The sequence below is a fragment of the Drosophila teissieri genome, chromosome 2L (genome assembly GCF_016746235.2).
Source record: "Drosophila teissieri strain GT53w chromosome 2L, Prin_Dtei_1.1, whole genome shotgun sequence".
In the NCBI taxonomy this organism is placed as follows: Eukaryota; Metazoa; Arthropoda; class Insecta; order Diptera; family Drosophilidae; genus Drosophila; species Drosophila teissieri.
In genome coordinates, this window is record NC_053029.1 from 20741933 (window position 1) to 20761546 (window position 19614).

At 41.3% G+C, this 19614-nt stretch overlaps 6 protein-coding genes across 10 annotated transcripts; 2 read left to right on the forward strand and 4 right to left on the reverse strand.

Annotated features, from left to right (window-relative positions):
• Positions 1–5167: 5167 nt before the first annotated feature.
• Positions 5168–5669, forward strand: LOC122611955. Its single transcript, XM_043785392.1, has 2 exons — positions 5168–5212; positions 5279–5669. The coding sequence occupies exons 1-2, from the start codon at positions 5188–5190 to the stop codon at positions 5662–5664; spliced, it is 411 nt and encodes a 136-aa protein (XP_043641327.1). The 5' UTR covers positions 5168–5187; the 3' UTR covers positions 5665–5669.
• A 1454-nt stretch (positions 5670–7123) lies between these two features.
• Positions 7124–19574, forward strand: LOC122611950 (ell-associated factor Eaf). Of its 4 annotated transcripts, XM_043785382.1 has the most exons (8): positions 7124–7211; positions 7874–8692; positions 8793–8885; positions 17859–17997; positions 18055–18272; positions 18372–18459; positions 18516–18975; positions 19037–19574. In XM_043785382.1, exons 2-8 carry the CDS (start codon positions 8566–8568, stop codon positions 19403–19405), a joined length of 1494 nt encoding a protein of 497 aa, XP_043641317.1. In that variant the 5' UTR covers positions 7124–7211; positions 7874–8565; the 3' UTR covers positions 19406–19574. The 4 variants fall into 4 exon arrangements, with proteins under 4 accessions (XP_043641317.1, XP_043641316.1, XP_043641319.1 ...); XM_043785381.1 differs by having other exon boundaries at positions 7159–8692; XM_043785384.1 differs by lacking the exons at positions 7124–7211; positions 7874–8692; positions 8793–8885 and adding an exon at positions 12272–12398.
• Positions 10645–11150, reverse strand: LOC122611956. Its single transcript, XM_043785393.1, has 2 exons — positions 10999–11150; positions 10645–10949 (listed from the first exon to the last, which is right to left on the reverse strand). Exons 1-2 carry the CDS (start codon positions 11021–11023, stop codon positions 10726–10728), a joined length of 249 nt encoding a protein of 82 aa, XP_043641328.1. The 5' UTR covers positions 11024–11150; the 3' UTR covers positions 10645–10725.
• LOC122611951 (pollen-specific leucine-rich repeat extensin-like protein 3) lies at positions 11275–12338 on the reverse strand. Of its 2 annotated transcripts, XM_043785386.1 has the most exons (3): positions 12229–12338; positions 11938–12086; positions 11275–11862 (listed from the first exon to the last, which is right to left on the reverse strand). In XM_043785386.1, exons 1-3 carry the CDS (start codon positions 12263–12265, stop codon positions 11323–11325), a joined length of 726 nt encoding a protein of 241 aa, XP_043641321.1. In that variant the 5' UTR covers positions 12266–12338; the 3' UTR covers positions 11275–11322. The 2 variants fall into 2 exon arrangements, with proteins under 2 accessions (XP_043641321.1, XP_043641320.1); XM_043785385.1 differs by having other exon boundaries at positions 11275–12086; positions 12229–12337.
• Positions 12717–13346, reverse strand: LOC122611954. Its single transcript, XM_043785391.1, has 2 exons — positions 13179–13346; positions 12717–13125 (listed from the first exon to the last, which is right to left on the reverse strand). Exons 1-2 carry the CDS (start codon positions 13201–13203, stop codon positions 12737–12739), a joined length of 414 nt encoding a protein of 137 aa, XP_043641326.1. The 5' UTR covers positions 13204–13346; the 3' UTR covers positions 12717–12736.
• Positions 13598–14392, reverse strand: LOC122611952. Its single transcript, XM_043785387.1, has 2 exons — positions 14319–14392; positions 13598–14257 (listed from the first exon to the last, which is right to left on the reverse strand). The coding sequence occupies exons 1-2, from the start codon at positions 14341–14343 to the stop codon at positions 13677–13679; spliced, it is 606 nt and encodes a 201-aa protein (XP_043641322.1). The 5' UTR covers positions 14344–14392; the 3' UTR covers positions 13598–13676.
• Positions 19575–19614: the final 40 nt, after the last annotated feature.

Here is a 19614-nt window from a genome sequence, read left to right on the forward strand (position 1 = left end):
TTGTAACCTCAATCTGACAAATATTAAACTATAATTTTAAGTGGAGATATCCCAAAGTCATTTAAATTGTGATAACCTGATTTCTTTTATATTATACCTAACATAACCAGTAAAAGGATGAAGTATAACACGGTTTAAACTTTTCAAAACAAGCCACATCTACAATAACTGAAAATAACTGAATAGTACTTTAAAGCTAATGGTGATCTGTTTTTCCGTGTTAATGATCATGTGGTTTCGTATTCATTAGACAAACGACAACAGCCAACACAAGTGTCGTTTGAAAAACGTTTAATTGAGAAGCCAAAGAAAATGAATTTAACACAAAGTTTGTCAGATTTCGGAAATTTAAATGTAGAATATTGCGAAATATATGTTAAAACAGGAACCGGCCCTGAGCTTCTCGCTTCCTGCTCAGAATTCAGCTTGGCTCGACAACTCTGGGCATGCTTCACATTTCACTGGGGTGTCATAACGTCGGCTAACCCGCCCCTTTGGACGCCTCTTCCCCTCACCAACTGGGGCTCTGTGCAAAAGCGTTTAAACCAACAATTACGCGAGCATAAATCAAACAGTCGAGTAGAGTGTCGAGGAGCCAGGCGGGCGGTCCGGTGCGGCCTGGTCTCCCAGGTCTCTCAGGTCTCCGCTCCTCCAAGTGGTATTCCCCTTGCCGAGACAGCGGGTCGCGTGCACAGAAGAGTTAGGGATGAGCGGAATGGACGGGGCGCGGAACGGGGCAGAAGGTGCCTGGAATGCCGACACCATCTGCTGTCACAGGCCGCGACGCCTTGGCCAACCATCCTGGCCACTTGAGGGACTCCGCCCCATCCCCCTCGCGAGATGAGGAGGCTCATCTTCCCGCTTGGTTTCGAGTGTCAATAAATAATAGTGGCCAGCCTCCAAAGTTTACTGATGGTGCAGAATTCACTGATCTCGTTTTGATCACTGGCAGAGATTAGATTTTGATTGCCGTGCCCCACCGCCTGCTGCTTCCTTTCTGCGTCTGGAGCTGAGTCTTTCTTTTCTGGAGGTCATGGCATGGCCAGGCATATTTAAATAATTTTTCTATTAACTAATCAGTTTACAGACAATCCTCACGTGGCCAGCGCTATATCAAATGAACTTGAGGCACGCGACGCAGCGGGGCCTTGTCCAATTTGCAGATATGATCGCGGGGCTGCCACATTTACCGTCCTGCTCGTGGGTGGCCAATTGGCTTGGGGACTCTCTCCTTCGAGCATCGCGTGTGTTGACACGATCTGAAAATATTTAAGTCACACGTACACTGCGTGGCTCATCCATTAATACTGATCAAAGAATATCTATACTAAAAAAGGTAGGAACCACTACCTCCTATCCTTTAAAATCTTTTCAACCAATATCTGTGTGCTTCTATTACATAGTATGCAATACAGGTTGCTTCGATCAACTACTGTGTGTTAATGGGGAAATATAAGATCCGTCCGTCAGTATTCAGAAATGCGTCTATTAGAACAACAGCAATGAATAAGTGAATAATAATATTAGTTCTAGAATGAATTAACTGTATAGAATCATAGTTCTTTGACATAAGACCTTAAGCTTATAGGTAGATCACCGTGGTCATGGAAGCCAAAGGGACCTCACTGAGCTCTGTTACACGCAATTCTTAACACATTTAAAAAAATGTGCAATATTAAGGCAAATGATTCGATCCGAAGCTTTTTTCAATTTAATCATCAGCTGACACTTATAAATAACCAATTTCCTCTCGCTACCAGAATTGGTGTCGATGGGCTAATGGGAACCCACACAGATGCGGATCACGAATGGGAAGTGCCAAATCGAGGCTGTTGCATAAATCAATGCCACAAAGACACACAGAGTTGAATTGTGTGCAGCGCTTGCGGCACTTGACCACTGACCACTGATCCCATCCTCGTCCCCGCTAGCCGACTACCCGACTACTCCGCTCCAGCAGCCAGGAAACCAAACTCCGAGAGAGATCCTCTGCCAAAGGTGTTAATATTCAATTAAAATTCTAGGCTCACCGGGCGAGTGGCTAATAAATTAGCGCTCAACAAGCGCGTTGCCAATTTCAATTTGTTTTCGTATCACTTTGAGGGCGGATGGGGAGATCTGGTTGGAGCTTGCCAATTTATTTATTAAGCTACGCAGGTGGCTGGGATTGAGATTTGCTGCGAATTTGTTTGCATTGCTGACCCCGGAGGAGGGTCAGACACGTTGGGAATGGCAGTGGGCCTAATCAGATCAGATCGAAAATGGAAATTGAAATGGAAATGGAGACCAGTCTCAATCACGACCCGTGCTGTGCCCAGCTCACTGGGCTGCTCCACATGGGATCTTGTAATCGATGTTGTAGCTGAACAGGCTGGGCACACCAATGCGCGACACGTGGACTCGTGGCTGCCACGGAGCCATATTTATCGCCTCGATTGAGCTGAATCCGCGGAGTCGTACCGATAGGTGGCATTCCAGCTCCGATCGGAGGTGGTCGCAACATGAGGTCTTTTAAGAACCCAATCTTTAGGCCACGCAGAATGAAAGAGCTCGAGCCACAATTAGGTGCGTTTGTTTTCTATCATAAAATTAAAATAACAGTTTAAGTCTGAAATCGCTAAGCAGCTATAAGATACAACTTCTTGATTAGTATTATCAGATCATCCATCCTTCTGTGCTATACGAAACCAGATCTTTACTCAGAGACATTACTTTGGATAAATATGACTTGTCTAATACCATGTTTCTAATACTATGTTTCCTAAACATTACACATATTTTATACAATACACACATATGCAACTCCCGTTCGTCAGTGAGATTAACATGCTCATTACTGGTGGGCAGGTCCCTTGATCTTTCCTTACTGGGGGTCCATGGACGCGTCGCCAGGAGGGGGAGTTCCATTAGAGGCATTAAAATAATTTCAAAACACATAAATTTTGAATTATGGCCACACAACGTGGCCACGATGCCCCTAACTATGTGGTATACATCCATATGTGCACGTGAATGTGATTCGGGAAACGCGATTGCAGGAGTATTTTAAATCAAATTCGCTGGGGGAGTGCTGTGCTGTGTGCCAAGTGTTTTCACTATAATTACAGACAATTTCAGGCATTCACCGTCGTGCCTGCGGAGCGCCTTCTCCCTGCAGCTCGCTGAGCTGGCCATTTAAATTGATTTATGACCGCCTGATCGAGTGAATTTGTTTGGGTGGGGGGTGGTGGTGGGGGGGGGGGGGACAAGTAGGAGGGCATCGGGGCTGACTATATATTATATATATGCGGCCATAACTCACGATCGCCTTTTTCGCCCAGTTGCTGCTAATTAAATTTGCATAGGGGGCGCACTTATTTGCCGGTGGGCGTGGCTCTGGGGGACAGCTGCCGCTTGTTGTTCTTGATCCCAGTGATTCCCATCAGGTAGCCAGATAGGATGGCTGAACCCTCGTCAGCGAAGCTGAAGAAGTGCTCGCGATGGCCTGGTTTTGAGACAGCCCCTAACCAGGCCAAAAGGGTCAAGGGGTCAGTGGTTCGTTAGTCGCGGAAACAATGCCTTCTTTAATTGATTTAAGATGTCGGAGATCCGATGCATTTGTCAGCGATCTTCGGAGGGTTTTAATTGCCTGGGAAATCTGTAGCTCAATCAGTCCGGCATTGTATTGCACTAGTTGAGTACTAATTGCAGACGTTCCGATACATTGGAAGCTAAACTCCTAGATGCAAAACGATAATTGTGTTCGAAGCAGCAGAACTGGGGAATAATAAAGGAAAGGCCAACTATGACAGGCATATTTCTGCCACTTTTCAAACGAAAGTGTCGATAGACGGAACCACATTTGCCGAGGGACAAATTATGCGAAGGAGTGGAGTGGAACCAACGGAACAGCCAGAGGAAGTGCCATAAAAATGCAATTTTAGATTCCATCAACTGATAAGAAAAGTTTTTAAATTAACCGCCAAATGAGAATGCGAGGTTCGAAACTGTAAAGTGAGCAACAGACAGCAAAACTCTTTGATTAGAAAACAGAAAATAAGGACAACAGTCGTGGATGGAGTACGGTGGCGGTGGCGGGGGCAGAAGAAATACGGCTAAAAGACCTGCAAATTGCCGTCGACACGCCACGAGACCGTTAGAAACTTTTGGCATTTCCTGCTGCATTCGGCCGACCACCCACCACGACCCACCTTTCCCCGAAAGTACCTGTGTGCCATGAGAATCCTTAAAGGGAAACGCACTCCACCGAAAAAAGAGAGCAAAAGTATCGGTTTCAGCTTATCAATTGCTTGCCATCGCCAGTGGGACAGATTAGGAGCAGTATCAAAAGGAATGAAAATGGAATTGAAAATGAAAATGGAAATGCAATGAAGCGCGCTATTTCGGCATTTCGAAATCTTAAAGCCTCGATCTTCGGTACGTAGAGCAGAGACGGCGCTCAAGTAATTAACGCCCCTACAGAGGAGCTGCATCCGCATCCTTCCTCAGGACCTAGAGGTCCAATCCGAACCTCAGTCTCAAGAATACGGTAGCTGGCCCTCGGCGCCTTGAGGATTTACCCAAATGTTAATGATGATCCGATCTCCGAGTTGAATCCCCTACCTTAGTGTGGGTGTGCTACTACTGTTGCTTTCCTAAGCAGGACACAAAACTCGATCTGGTGTGAAGATCGGGGCGGTTTTCAGTCTGTTTGTTTTCTGTTTACGCCGATAATCGCTAATACGATATTATTTAGTGCAATATTCCGTGAATTAGTATATACTTTGGTAGTGGAGAAATAAGAATGATAATATACATATGTATATGATATATTATAAATGTTTATAATATTATATTATTTTGACTATATTAAGTTGTATTAGCAACTTCCACATCTAGCGAGCTAACGTTTGTATACTCTTGCCGGTTAAACTATACCAGAATTTTAAAAATCCATTTTTCTATGGCAGCTACTTCGGATAGTCACCAAAACAAGGGCAAAAGCCAAACTTTAATGGTAGTCCTATCCCTTTTATAGCCTTTATTAGATCTATATTATATAATCGCTCGGTTTCATTTAACTTCTTTAAGTGTACTTGTCCTTAGGTATGACTAATTCAAGCCGTGTCTGACTAATAGATTTATTATATTTGCCATATAAGGCGGGTATCTAAAGATCATATCTGAGTATTATCGCTAAAGTCAGAAATGCGACTTTTTCCACTTTACTTTGGTAAGTTCAAGTTGCTCTATTTCGAAACCCAATTTAGTATACCCAAATGTATTCCTGTTTTCTTAGCTTTAATCTTCCTTTTTCAATATGAAGTCTTTGCAATATCGGATGAAATCAAATCTGAACTGCGATCCTGGTTTGGAAATTTAAAGCCCACGCAAAATTCTGTAACGCTTAACACTCTAAAAAAGCTTTGCGTTTTGGAAGTGTTACGAGGCAGCAAACATCGGATAAATGTTGGAAATATTGACATATTGAATAAGAATACTTTAGAAAACTTCATAAAGCTGCCGAGCATCAAAATGCCGAACATTACAATTGTCATCGTGGAAGATGAGTTGTCTAAGAAGCCAAAGGCAAGAAGCCCGAATCGGTATAAAGAAATGGAAATGGAAAAACTAATTGTAAAATTTAAGGAGTGTATAATTAGAAAGCTTAAGATACTATCTTAGTTAAGACAAAGTTCTCATAAATATCGTAAATATACATTTAGTACGATTAAATTAATTTTTCAATATGGTATTTTTGATCTTTTTATATATTTTGTATTTGTGAAGCTTTTTAATTCTTAATCAGTTTCATGAGCCGTATCAAGCCAGAGTTGTTGTGGTTATCAAGCCATGTGATCCTTAGAATAAAAGCAAGAGAGAACGCTGTAGTCGATTTCATCAAATATCAGCTAATAAGGAATAAATTAGAAATTGGCTAAAAAAAACTGTGAAATTAAAAAAAGTACAAGACAGAACATTATATTCGAGTTCCCTGACTAGCAGTTACCCTATACTCCTACAAACCCGTTACTTACGCCCACAAACTGTGGGCGTTGTAGTTTTCGGCGGTTTGTGGGCGTTAATGGGGGCGTGGCTACATGAATCGACAAATTTGTGCTGCGTCTATGTCTTTGGAGTCTGTATGCTGAGATCTCGACGTTCATACGGACGGACAGACAGACGGACGGACAGACGGGAATGGCCAGATCGACTCGGCTATTGATCCCGATCAAGAATATATACAATACTTCATATGGTCGGAGACGCTTCATTCCGCCTGTTACATACCATGTACCATTAGTATACCATTTTTACCCTACGAGTAACGGGTATAAAAACCTTAACCAAATTTTCAAAATTGTGGGCGTGACTGTTTCGGGCGGTTTGCGCAACTTGTGCTGCGTCGTTGTTTACGTCGAGAATATACGTAATTTACATACATATACATATATGGTCCGAAACGCTTCTTTCTACCTGTAACAACGAATCTCGTACACCCTTCAAGTAACGGGTATAAAAATCAGAAAATCTTCAAATCTTCATGGACATGACAAATTTATACAAATTTATATAACGAAAAAATATAATCCTCAATCGATGTATGATTTGTTGACCCAACAAATAATTTCAAGCACATCATAGACAACTATGAAAGAATGGTCGTTCATTTTGAAAAGACGTATCTTTAAAACGGATATTTATTGGGGCATTTTGGGCCGCAGATCTTAACAGCTTTAATTTTAAAAATTACAATATTCTATCTTTGCTTTCCATATTTGCCAAACCAATCTTTTTAATTCACAATAAGGAGTTCCAAAGAGCATTAAAAACCGGAACCTTTTTTCATCGAACTATCGTGGTAGTTATTCAATTCAACGATCATCTATATTCATAGTATTCTTCTTCCTATATATATTAATATATATAGTTTAGTTTCTAAATTAAATAGGCAAATTTTAGGATTCTTTCAATAAAGTTTTCAGCAAAAGGTTTTGTACGTCAATAACCGAAATTTAATAAGTGTACGATTATGTGGTTGGAATGCTGGCTTAAATCGCTGCAAAGTGCTCAACCTCGATTTGAGCAATTTATTGTGGCTACGGTCACTCTATTTTCGATAGAAATAATTTTTGTCAGCAGGTCTGGTATTTTCGGCATTTGCCACCAGTGCGGCCGCACTGAATCGTAAAAAAGTAAAAAGAGAAGCAACAGCGTGAGGTGTAAATAATGTAAGACAATGCAATATTGTAAAAACAATCAGCAATTGGAATCAGTGTGCTCGAATCAAGTTCGATTGGAGCGGCGGAAAAGTGATTGGCAGTTCGCAGTCCGCAACGCAGTTGTGGAAAACCCAGCACACCCACACACAGCCAGAGTGCACACACATATTAACTGATGATTTTCGTCTACGTTTCAATTCGATTTTCGGAAATTTCACCTTCGCGTTGCTGTTTTTCGGCTATTTCAAACTTGTTTTCAGATGTGCGCGCCCCGCCCCCCAACTCCCGCCCCTTTCGTTCCGCTGGCAAGCCGCTCACTTTTTAACTTGCTTACGTATTACGTTCGCGAGCCAATTCGCAGTGTAAACCGTACATTACAAACGCAAAATCTCGCATAATTCCACGCACATTACTAGTCCGCCGGCCTCCAGTTTCCCCGCTATCTCCTGAATTTGTCGTATTGAAATCGTGTGACGCCAAAGAGCAATACGGATCGGTGGAAAGTCGTGAAAAGTGCAGGGAAACCCAACCAAATGTGTGTCAAAGAGGAGCAGCAGCAGGTGTAAATGTAGTGTTCTAAAGCGCTGCAATCCTGTGCGTGTGTGTGTGTCGCAAACATATGGCAGCAAATAAATATTAATCGCACTTGATATTTTCGCCATACTCCGCAGATTGCAGACGTATGCTAACGCCAAGCAAAAGTGACTAAGTAGTAGTAGGGTCTGCAAAGTGTGCCAAGCAATCCAACCCAGAACCATTTCCAATGACAAATGTAACAACCGAAACACACCAGCCGCCCTGAGGAAGCAGAAGAAAGTTTTCCGACCCACCACCACCCCCCGATTTTGTATCGTTTCGTTTTCGTTTACTTTTTAACCCTCCGCTCGAGAACGTGGTTTCTTTTGCGACGTGCAATACTCTGTGGCAGAAGTCTTGCATCGTTCCAAAAGAGAGCAGCACGTGGAGCGACGAGCACGGCCGTACAATACCCAAATCTTTGGCCACCAAGCTGCAGCGTCTTAAGGCCAAGGCGTCTGCGAGCCAGCACTACGGCGGCACCTATCGCAAGCCCTCGTCCGCAGCGTCAGCGTCCATCGGCAGCCACAGCGAGTGCAGCGACAGGAGCGTATCCGCTGCGTTCCACGGCGGGTACAGCCATCAACGCGGTGGCGCCGCCGAGGAGCCCCACTTTGCTCTGGCGGATGTGGCCGAGAAGTCATATCAAAGCAGCAGCAGCAACCACAACAACAATTATCAAAAGTCAAACCACACCAGTGCCAATTACAACCACGCCAACTATATCAACCACCCACAAAGCGCCACCACCAACCTGCCTTATCAGCCCAACAGCAATACCAGCCCGATGATAATGACCAAACAGAAGAATTCGCTGGCCGAGCGCCTCAACATCGGCGAGGAGGTGCGGGAACTGAAGCTGGGAGCAACCTTCAACCCGAAGAACACCTCGACCGCCTTTCACACTATCAAATGTAAGTGCTGTCCGCGGGGAAATCCCTGAGAATATTCAGGGGATTCTCATTTACCCCTCCCAAGAACCCAGAACTCACCCACAAACGCCTCGTCTTGCAGATGACTTCAAGCCAGCGAGCGTGGACACCAGCCGCATGGCATCTGTGGACGTCGGCTCCAACAATCAAGTTACTGTTACCGTGCCAAATTCAGGTGAGTGTACTCGAAAGAGTTGAACAGCATTGCGCTGAATTTAAATTCGGTCTTTGTCCAGGTAGCTCTTTAACGTCATTGAGTAATTATTTTTAAACTGCAAGTCTTTATTTCGAGCACAATTTAAATGTTTTGAAAACAATAGTTATCCACAGTTCAAACTTCTATACCAAGGCATTCGACTTTGTTACAAGCATGATATTTGGAATTATGTGTATACCAGCTCAAATTTACAGAAAATTTTATTATGACAAATGACGTAAAAAAAGTTACCGACACTAAGGTTGTCCAGAAAAGCAAGTTGAATTTTAGTGTGCACCGGCTTGGTCGAATGCAGGTGTTTTAATTCAAGTAACAGATACCGAAATGTGCATCTCGCCCAGAAGCTTCATAAAAATTACTTCGAGCAATCAAGAATACGTGCATCAAGTCAGGTTCAGATACACCTACTTATTAATTCCTAAAAACGAATAGCCTAAATACCTTTATTTGGCATACACATGTAACTCTTTTTTATTACCTCTTTTTAAAACGGAGTTGATATCCTTTTACAAAGAGAGTTTAGTTGCATAAACCTGACGCCAATCACCGTGGTATATTGACCATCAGATAATGAAATAATTAATAGTTTTTAAAAGAATTTGGTGCAAACGAAGTACATTTTGGGATTGCTCCGATAACGTTGACAACATTATTGACTAAAACTCGAAAATATTGACCTAAAATGTTAAGAATTCGCGAAAAGTTGTCACCCACAGTTTTGTTTTTGCCTTTTGAACGCAGATAAAGTAGGTGACTGCTAAAGCTCATTGTCTGTGATTATTTCGGCCTTCATCTGATGACATAATGCATAATCCATTAGACGAGACAAATCAGTTGCAATGTCTATTCAAAGATACAAATAAATGGCTAGCCCTGTGTAAAATTTGAATCAAACTACTGTCGCGACTGCTCGAAAAGGAGAGAAAAGGCCAGCGCTGGAGCATAGACACCAAATTACAGCAACTCAGGAAAAATGCAGCCAAGCGTTATAGTCTTTCTCCTCGGCCTCTCAATACTGGTATTATTCCGGTATGCTCTTTGTGGCCAGACATTGTCGTCGTCATCGTCTGTGGGCCGTCGACTGTGGTGGGGCTGATGCTTTGGACCCCATTGCGGCCGACTTGGCTTGTGTAACGCTCCGTTGATTGCGAGCGCCAAGTCGCCTAACAGTTTAAGCGGCGGAAGTGGTGCGTTCCAATCAGCGTTCCAAGTGCAGCCAAAAGCTCACAATAATGACCATGTTTCCAGTTTGGTACCGTCCACAGCCAAATTTTCTTGCAGGATATCCATTGAACTCTTTTGGGCTGCTTCAATAACTATAACTTTATCTATATATATACTATATAACTATATCGTTTACCTACAGAAACGGCAATTCTGTTAGTTCATTACCTAAGTAATCTAGCAATGGAAGCCTCTGGTAATAAACTAAGTTGAATTACAAAGTATTTTTAGTAATACATTGTTACGCATTGATACATACTTATTCTTCTTACTAGATATCAAATTAGTTTTTGGAAAGATGTGTATGTTTCCCAAATTCCCCCAGTCTCGCCGTCTAAACTTTATGAGTTCAAAACGCTTAGATGTGGCAATTTGTAAACCGCAAGTCAATCCAAATATGCCATGGTCATCTGAGACCTCAGAGAGGAGCCAAGGGCCTGTGTTTCCTGACATAATACGAGATGGTGCGATGAAATGAAAATTTATTGCAAAATGTTTTTGTAGATCGAAGAGAGGTCTCGCTTAGCAAAGCTGGTTTTTAATGAACGGATGATACACCAGCGCTTTCATTTGATTATTTCGGCAGGAACGCTAAGCCAGCCTTAAATTGGTCAGTTATATTGTCCGAGGACGCATTTCCCTGCCGACTGTCCCCGAAAATCTCCATTAGTGATCCCATTTTAAAAACCATGGAAATGCTCTTCTTGATATCGTTTGCAGTAGAATTTAGAAGTCTACTTTTGACTTCCGTTAGAAGGGGAAATACGACGAAAGCACTGTATACCTGCAGGCAGACCACTGTGTTTCTAAATCAGTATGATCTTTGCTGATGGCGAACGATGCTTACCAAAAATTAAAACTCCGATGCGCATTGTATACTTCTCTCGTTGGCGACGGAGTCCACGTCAATAGGGTCAATTGCAGCCGGAACCTGACCCCCTGTCGAGTTATATAGTCAGCATGATAATTGCTATTAACGGCCAGGCCGGACCGTGAATATCACGCTATGAATAGCAGGAATTACTGAAATGCGTAATCCATCGAAAGAGTGCCTGATGGATTCTTATTTAATACAATTTTCCTAAATTTGAAGTCAAAAATCAGTCAATATCAGTTCTATAAGTTTTCGTTGGTTTCATTCATCCACTCGTGGTTTATTCAGTTTGGCCTATTATCCCCGCCGCTTGGATCTGGAGACTATGTCACGCATGGGACATGCTCCGAACTTGAAAAGCGATCTGGCCGCCACAGGTTTATAAATCTTTGGGCAGTAGGGCTTCTGGCAATTCATGGGCGGTGGACAGTAGGGTGGCACGCAGCTTGCCATCCTGCCTTCTATGTTTCCGGGAATACATTTTGGAGAAGTGCAGGGACTCGGGCAATAAGGTGGCCAGCAGGTCGGTGGGAGCCTACAGCCCGGTTCTTTGCATGGTGGATAGCAATCTGGCGGCACGCATTTGGGATCGCAGTGTGGCGATCTGCAGGGATAACAGTAGGGTGGATGACAAATCGTTGGGCAGTAAGGCATATAGCACCAGGGAAAATAAGAGCCATCAGGGTACTCCAGACCGTCCGATATGTGTACCGGAGGCTGAAATGATGCTGTTGTACTGGTTACCTCTGATGGAGACGGAGGAGGCGGTGGTGGTTTCGGCGGTGGCGGTGGCGGTTTCGGTCGGGTGTACGAGGGCGGAGGATAGTATTCCGGAGGCTTCGGGCAGAGTTTGTTCACTTTGTGGGCCAGTATGTCGAATAAAAAACATCGTCTGGATGATGTTATATGTACCTCTTCAAGAGCTTGGCCCAGCGACGGAACCCACTCGGCTCCATATTTCCTTCCAGAATTAGCCTCCGCAATGGCATTTACCAGATCTGAGGTTAGTTTCTTAAGCTTGAGGTGATCCTGCGTCCTACATAGCTGCGCCCACAAAAGACCTACAAAGTGGATGCTATTATCTCATGCAAAAATTGGTTAGTTCATTTGATTTGAAAACTCGGGTAGGCTCCCAGTTCTGACATATTGTAAAAATATGTCAGCCTAATACCATTCCTATCTAAATTTGTTCCCAAAACTTACATATCATAAGCAGTAAGAGCCGAAACTTTCCGTACATTTCGATAGACTTTCCGAACTCAACAATTTTTGACACATGGATACTTAAGTAAATTAGTTCTATGCATATTTCTTAACAAGCAGACCCAAATTAAAATGCCACGATTTAATCAAATAGGCAACACTTATTATCCGTGAGTATAACATATACAATAGCATTGCAAAAAACAGCTACTTTTAAAACAAATTCAAAGACTATATCAATTCTTCTGCTTATTATCACTAAACGCATAAATGCACTATTTGTTTAAGCTCAAGGCACATCTGTAAAACATCCGATATAAAACATTTTAATACGCACTTGTTTTTAGGCTTATTCTGAAAATAATGCATTGAACAAAGCTATCACTTTCAACCAAACAATACATTTTATAATACATCCAGTCTATTTGGCACAGCACAAAAAAGTCACTTAAAGGGCCTAAATGTTTCCACGAGAGATAAGATCCATCTAGCAGAAGTAGCTTTTTTATTACTCTAAGTGGTCCAGAACGTTTATTTTCTTGGTTATGCAATCTTTAAAAAGACCAATTAGTATATCTAGTTTCTTTTCTCTATTTTGTTCTTGCGATCTAGCTGCTACAGGCGACTTTTCATCTGCGAGAATGATTGTAATGTTTGGAATTTTTATGGTCGGGAGGATTATGTAGTTTTGCACAGTATTCTTGTTGGTTATCTGAAAATTGGCGATCTTTGCCGGAAGCTTGCTTACTGCTTTCATTTCTATGACGCAAAGCATTATAAGTGTGTCAATCGTGGCCGAGTCCTGTCGCCCTTTAATGTTCTGATCAAGCCAGGACTTCAGTTCGTTAATTTCATTCAGCACTGCTCCTATTTCCCATTGAAACAGGTAGAAAATGGCTAAAGAATCGAGGCTTATTTTGGTTCTGGTTCGAATAGTAACTCGGACTTACCAATGAGTACAGCAAGCCGTCGCATTTTCGATTTCAGGGATACCACTCTGATTTTACCTTATATATTCCATGGCCCAAATCCATTAGTCAAACTTTACATTAACTGGTCGCAAAAGCATCGAATTGCCTTAGCAAAAAAGATCAATATTGGATTCCGATAAGGGCGTAGCCATGATTTTCATCAGCAGGCAGCTGTTAAAGCGCTTCCGACCCTATAAAGAACAGTTATTGATGATCACTATGTCTTATTCTTATAAACATATCGGCAATCTTAAGAGCTAGAAAGTTATTAGAGATTAGGCATGCACATTCTAGTGACGCCTACGGAGCGAAATGACACGTAACTGACCCTCTTGAAAACAGTCTCATATCTCAGATACACCAGACTATAAAAATGTCTCTAGCAAAAAAACATTTCCTCAAATTTCAAATTTTCACATTTTAATTGAATAAAAAACATTTTAGCCTGTATGGGTAATTTGAATTTAGAAAGTGCGTTTACGCACTAATTACATTAAGTTCTTTGATTTTCATGAGGACGCACTTCTTAACGTCCGCAGGCAATCCTTTCTTAGGCCTTTTTTCCAACCCCGATCTGGGGGCAGGTTTGGCATCTTTAGTGCGGCTAAAACGTTTGATTATTATGGTCGCGTTGTTGCTCTTTGAGTTTTTAGATTTCTCTTGGTATTTGTCCAGCGCCTTTTCATCCTTCACGATGACAACCGTAATTGGTGGTAATATAATTTCCGGCATGCTGATGTTGTTCGTGATCGTATTTAAATTACGGATGCTTTGTTCGGCAAGAGAAACGTCTAAGCCGGATTTTGTTTCGTTTGCTGTTTCTGATTTACAAAGCTTGATAAGTGTGTTTAGGAATTTCCTCTTTACGTCCTTATCGGGACTATTATTTTCCTTTTTATCGGAATTAGGTTTCGTGTTATCCGGTTCTAAGTCAGCTTCACTGTTACCATTGAACATTTCATGCAGCTTTGAGAACTTATTCTCGAAGTGTTTATGGATGTGGTCAACAACAAGTAAAAATGGCTTCGAATTTGAAACGTGGAGCACACAAAACAGCACTATAAATGTCTCAAACTGAAATTATCGTTCGGGTAACTACTTTGAGAACTGAAAACTCACCCAAAAATATCGTGCAAACCCGCATTGTGCGTTGTAAAAAGACGACTATATTATTTCTGTCCAATGACAGAAACAAATGGACGCAGTCTTGGTTTTGCGAAAAAGCCGCAAATAATCCATTGGTACCAGATCACATTTCAATTTCGGTTTGAAACGACTTTTCAAAAACGCGCGACCAACAAACGACCCCTACGATGAGAAGCTCAAACCAAAAGCCATATATTGTCCAAAAAGTATACTAAATACGTTGAAAAGTACAGGTGGACGGAATCGTTTGCGACCCTATAAAGTCAATATATTCTTGATAAGGATCACTAGCCGAGTCGATATGGCCATGTCGGTCTTTCCTTACGTGTGAATTACAAAGACAGACGCAGCGCAAGTTTGTTTAGAAATGTTGCAACGACCAACCTTTCGAATATTTAAAATAAAATGTATTATTGTCAGAACAATGTTGAACTTCTTCGTTCAAACTTCCACCAGCTAAGTAACGGGTATCGGTTATCTAAAGTCACCTACAAAAAAAATAAATTCACCGAAAACTTTAGTTTTGTCAAATCTATAATAATCTTTAATCCATAAAAATTATTATAAAATTTCAATAGATTTTAATTTTGAATTAAAATCAAATATTAATAATAATACTATTGCCGGGGATAAAATATTTTTGGCTTTTCTTTCCGTTTCGGCAAAAGAAACGAGTAAAGGGTATAAGTATATAAGACAAATGCATAAGACTAGTCGAGCGCAGTCAGTGCTTTTCTCCTATAGCACAATTATTTCTATGGTAATTCTAGTTATCCTTTGGATAAAATATGGATATTATTTTACTCAAATTGAATGAATATTTTTGAAGGTAAAAAAAACCAGAAAGGAAGCTAGCTTTGGCAAAACGAAGCTTATGTAACCTACAAGAAATCTATATATATAAAAGTTGAGAACAAGTTTGGTGAATGATTATAACTCCAGAACGCATGAGTTTCCAACGATTTCAACGGTTTTGCATTCGTTGGAAAGGTCTCGGGCTCCGTTAGGACAAGAGCAAAGAAAATTCTTGAAAAAGTCAAAAGAAAAGCGGGAAAACCGTTTTTTACATACTCGCCATTTTTAAAACATAGGATGTCATTCTTCTCTGCTCATTTCGTTTTATTTAATTCATGAGACAAACTTTATTTGGTTCATAAATAAATTGTAACAGCAGGCATTTGTTTTTGAGGTGGTAAGTTGAACGGTGTTAATTATGTGTATCGTGCATTTGAGGTTAAACTCACCACTTCCACCTTCTTCGACTTCCTCATCCTCCTTCTTCTTCATCAATTAGAAGATACACGAGCCGAACGCAATAAAGCAAGAAGACTAAAGCATCAACAATCACGCAGGTTTTCAGAAGAAGGAGGAGGAGGAAGACGAAAAAGGAAGAAGAAAAAGGTAGAGGAAGAAGAAAGAGGATGAAGAAGAAGACACAGTTAAACCAAAGACATTAGAATGTCTTATTCTAATGTCTTTGGTTAAACTTACCACTTTATTGAATCTAAAATTTCATTGATTTAAGCTGCAGCGCCATTTCTGAAATATAGGATGTCATTTTTCTCTGCTTATTTAGTTCTAGAGTGCTATTATCTTTCATTCAATTTTGTGCTTTTGGAAATCAAATTGGATATTTTATTTGGAAAAATTGACATTGAACATAAACATGCGTGTTCAATTGCACAATGATCAATCTGCAGAACGGTTTTCAAAGCAATTATTAGAAATCGGAAGTGGCAAAGTTCCAAATACAAATGGCTTGATCACTTTGCCAAACAATTTTTGTACAATTCTACAATCTAAAGGCAAATTAATAGAAAGCGTTTTTCCAAATATAATTCGAAATCACAGAAATCACGATTGGTTGAAATTTAAATGCACCAAAATTGTGCAATGGCACAAGATTGGTTTTAAAAAAATTGATGCCGAATTTAATTGACTAAAAAAGCGAAAGGAGAAATGGTGCTCATACTGCGTATTTAAGCGACTGCAATTCCCAGTGCGTCTATCATTTGCCATGTCCATCAATAAGGCACAAGGACAAACGCTTCAAGTATGCGGGTTGAATTTAGAAGAGCCGTGTTTTCAAGAGTTCAAGAGTTGGCATTCCAAACTCTTTATTTGTATTCGCTCCAAATGGACAAACGAAAAATATAGTTTATCCAAATGTGTTGGATTGAAAATAACAATTTTCAAATAAAATAAATGACTTTCATATAACAAATTCTAGGAATTTTTCATGCATGCGGCGAAGCGCATAGGGCCCATAGTTATATATAATTATATATAGAAAAACAGTACATTTATTATCAAAAACGGAATTAAATTATTTTACGACTGTTATTATGGCCACTATTAGATATTTTTTGGATTGCTTGGATGAATTTCAAAGCGAAATTTTATTTATTAATTTACTCAAACTATAAAATAACTGAGAACTGAGGCCTTCCGCTGGTCTAGAGTGACAATGGCTTATACAGAGTGAGAGAAAAATATAGTTTTATACTTTATGAATTAGGTTTGGAGTTTTGCAAAAAGGTTATGATTTTGTTGATGTTATCCTTCGTTGGGTTAGCAAGTGCGGTTATTGGGTTGAATGGTTGAAAGACAGCTGTTCTATGTAGGGAAAGAGAAAGAACAGTTAACTAGGAAGTGTTGAACGTCTAAGTGGTGATGGTCGCAAAGTGGGCATATGTTGGGCAGGGATCAGTTCATGTACACTGACGAGCAAAACTGTAACACGAGTTGCATATTCTAACTTCAACGGTCAGTATCTTCTCTCCTATTTTATGTACGATAATAATCTTAGTCTTGTTTTGTTGCTACTATATTTGACTATCGCTTGTGAAAATATGAAGCGATTTGATAATCTGGAATAAATATGCCGAAGCAAAATGTAAAAGAAGTCAAATGTTACAGTTTTGCACTGGGGTGATATATTAAACGAAAATTTTTTTTAAAATTATTTTAATAATGAGTCCACAGCCCTTTTGATTTTTTTAGCTCCGTTATGCGATTTGGCATACTTTGGGTATACCGTAGCACCATTTCAGGACGAATAGCGTACCAGAGGTCCTTTGTTCTTTCCCACAGCTCCATCATTCTACTTGGAGGGCCTGCATATTTTGCCAGTTGGGATTTTACATGGCTCCACAAATTTTCTATGGGATACATATCAGGAGATTGCGGTGGCCACTTCAGCGATTGAAAATTTTGCTTTTCCATCCAATTCTTTTCTCTCTTGTTTTTCTATTATTCCTTTGGGAGCTTTACGAAGAAATGGTATTTTGTAATACATATAGATTTAAAACTAAGAGACTAGTTTGCGTAGAAACTAACGGGCGGAAGTGGCTGTTGATACTGATCCAGAATTTTATATGCATTGCAAACTTCTGAATAAATCTAATATACCCTCGGCAAGGGTATAAAACCCGCATATATATAATAATCATGGTCCCTACTTGACATTATGATGGTGCCAAAGCATTCATTACTAATTTATTTAATTTGCAGAAAGTTCCGGAGTGCCTCATACAGTTTATAAGGGTAATCAGAGAGAGTATGCAAAGGAGTGTTTGATGATCTACGACAAGGAGACGGGCGCCATCACAATAGAAAAGCTAAATCACAATATTCAAGTAAAGAAGACCAGGCAAGTGCTTTAATCAAAGGGAATTCCGAGCGGTAAATTAAAAGTACAATCCTGCAGGAACGAAGTCACCAGCAAGTCAGTTCAGCTGCCTGGTCACCATGCTTCCGTGAATATGGGCCAGGGTCAGCTCCACAGTCATGCTACGAACGGGACGGGACCAGGACCAATTTCAGCACCTGGGCACGGCTCCGGAACGGCACCCAAAATGGAGAACAGCACCATGCGAATCTCAACCAAGACGAAGGTTTCTACCGGCAGCCGCAGAAATAATATTAGTAAGTAAAAAACTAATTTTATAATTGTTCAGCTTACTTAAAACAGTAACTGAATAAGATTAAAGCGTTTGCTCTAATTTAATTTTCTAATATTTTCAGTTGACTTCAAGCCGCGCAATTCGCCAATGCAACAGAGCTCACCATCGCGTCCAGTGCCAGTCCACCGCAGCCCCCAATCTGCGCCGGCGTATGTTCCTTGAGTAGCATCCTTGACGACGTATGATTAATAGAATTAACTTTCAGTTGGGATGCAAACAATGCACAGCAGACTTTGCCCAGCATTCCCTTGATCACCGATGACGATGACTTTGGGTTGAGGGCGGCCCTACACAACAGCGGCCATGCGAATACTTCAGGCTCATCAACTGGCTCCGCAACAGGTCAAACGGATCTCGGATCTATTTCCTCGTCCTCTCACATTGGCAAGCAGCGGCAGGCTCCCCCGCACGGCCACGGAAAGCGTCAGCAGATGCACCAGCGCCAAAGCCCACCAATGGCTCAGCAGCAACAGCCATCGATCTACGGGCGTGGATACAATGGCGGTCACAGCCACGCACAACAACAGCGGCAACGGAACTCGCCGCAGCAGCAGCGTCCTCCTGCTTATGGCCACGGCAGTAGCATGACCATGGACTTAGACCCGACCAGGGAGCATGAACTGACCTCGCAGTCCGTGGCGCAAGCGGCTGCCGCCTTGGAACAGGTGCGTTGTGATTGTGATTAAGTACTGCGCATTGCTAACTTGGGGGTTTTCTTTCCTGCAGCAAATTGGGGGTGCTCTGAGTGCATCGAGCTCCAGTTCGGAGTCGGATTCCAGCGACAGTGACAGTGGCAGCGATTCGGATGACAGCACTGAGGATGATCGCCCCATGGAGGCCCAGCAGCCAGTGTATCAGAATCACAACCACCAACAACAGCAGATGGCGCAGCAACATCTTAATCAGCTGCCCAACCTGGGCCTTGGCTCCATATCACCAGCATATGGAAGCAATCATCAACAGCAGATGGTGCCCCATCAACAGCAGCAGAAGCAACAGTCCGGCATTTATGCATCCAATGGTGGCTTTCCAAACGATTTGCTACAAAATGATCTGCAGTTGTCGTCAAATTCGTCCGACGATGACGATGAGTAGCTATTTGAAGTTTGATCTTATTTGCCTTCTTTTGACTAAACCAACGACAACAAGAGCAACAACAATTATTGATATTCTGTCTATATGCGTGTAATTTGTAATTACTGAGAAGTGATTTTACTTGCTAGTGAAATTTTTTTAAATAAATTCTTAGTTCTATACCACAATATCCACAAAAATATATTAATTAATTTTAAATATTAATTTTA

Excerpts from the sequence above, each read along its gene's own strand:
- LOC122611955 (XM_043785392.1), top strand. The coding sequence starts at position 5,188 with ATGCGACTTTTTCCACTTTACTTTG. Across the intron at positions 5,213-5,278 it reads ACTTTTTCCACTTTACTTTG|CTTTAATCTTCCTTTTTCAA; the intron begins GTAAGTTCAAGT and ends CTGTTTTCTTAG.
- LOC122611950 (XM_043785382.1), top strand. The coding sequence starts at position 8,566 with ATGATAATGACCAAACAGAAGAATTCGCTGGCCGAGCGCCTCAACATC. Across the intron at positions 17,998-18,054 it reads ATTCAAGTAAAGAAGACCAG|GAACGAAGTCACCAGCAAGT; the intron begins GCAAGTGCTTTA and ends ACAATCCTGCAG. Across the intron at positions 18,273-18,371 it reads CAGCCGCAGAAATAATATTA|TTGACTTCAAGCCGCGCAAT; the intron begins GTAAGTAAAAAA and ends TAATATTTTCAG.
- LOC122611956 (XM_043785393.1), bottom strand. The coding sequence starts at position 11,023 with ATGCGCATCGGAGTTTTAATTTTTG. Across the intron at positions 10,950-10,998 it reads CATCGGAGTTTTAATTTTTG|TGGTCTGCCTGCAGGTATAC; the intron begins GTAAGCATCGTT and ends TTAGAAACACAG.
- LOC122611951 (XM_043785385.1), bottom strand. The coding sequence starts at position 12,265 with ATGTACGGAAAGTTTCGGCTCTTACTGCTTATGATAT. Across the intron at positions 12,087-12,228 it reads GCTCTTACTGCTTATGATAT|GTCTTTTGTGGGCGCAGCTA; the intron begins GTAAGTTTTGGG and ends TCCACTTTGTAG.
- LOC122611954 (XM_043785391.1), bottom strand. The coding sequence starts at position 13,203 with ATGCGACGGCTTGCTGTACTCATTG. Across the intron at positions 13,126-13,178 it reads ACGGCTTGCTGTACTCATTG|CCATTTTCTACCTGTTTCAA; the intron begins GTAAGTCCGAGT and ends TCGATTCTTTAG.
- LOC122611952 (XM_043785387.1), bottom strand. The coding sequence starts at position 14,343 with ATGCGGGTTTGCACGATATTTTTGG. Across the intron at positions 14,258-14,318 it reads GGTTTGCACGATATTTTTGG|TGCTGTTTTGTGTGCTCCAC; the intron begins GTGAGTTTTCAG and ends AGACATTTATAG.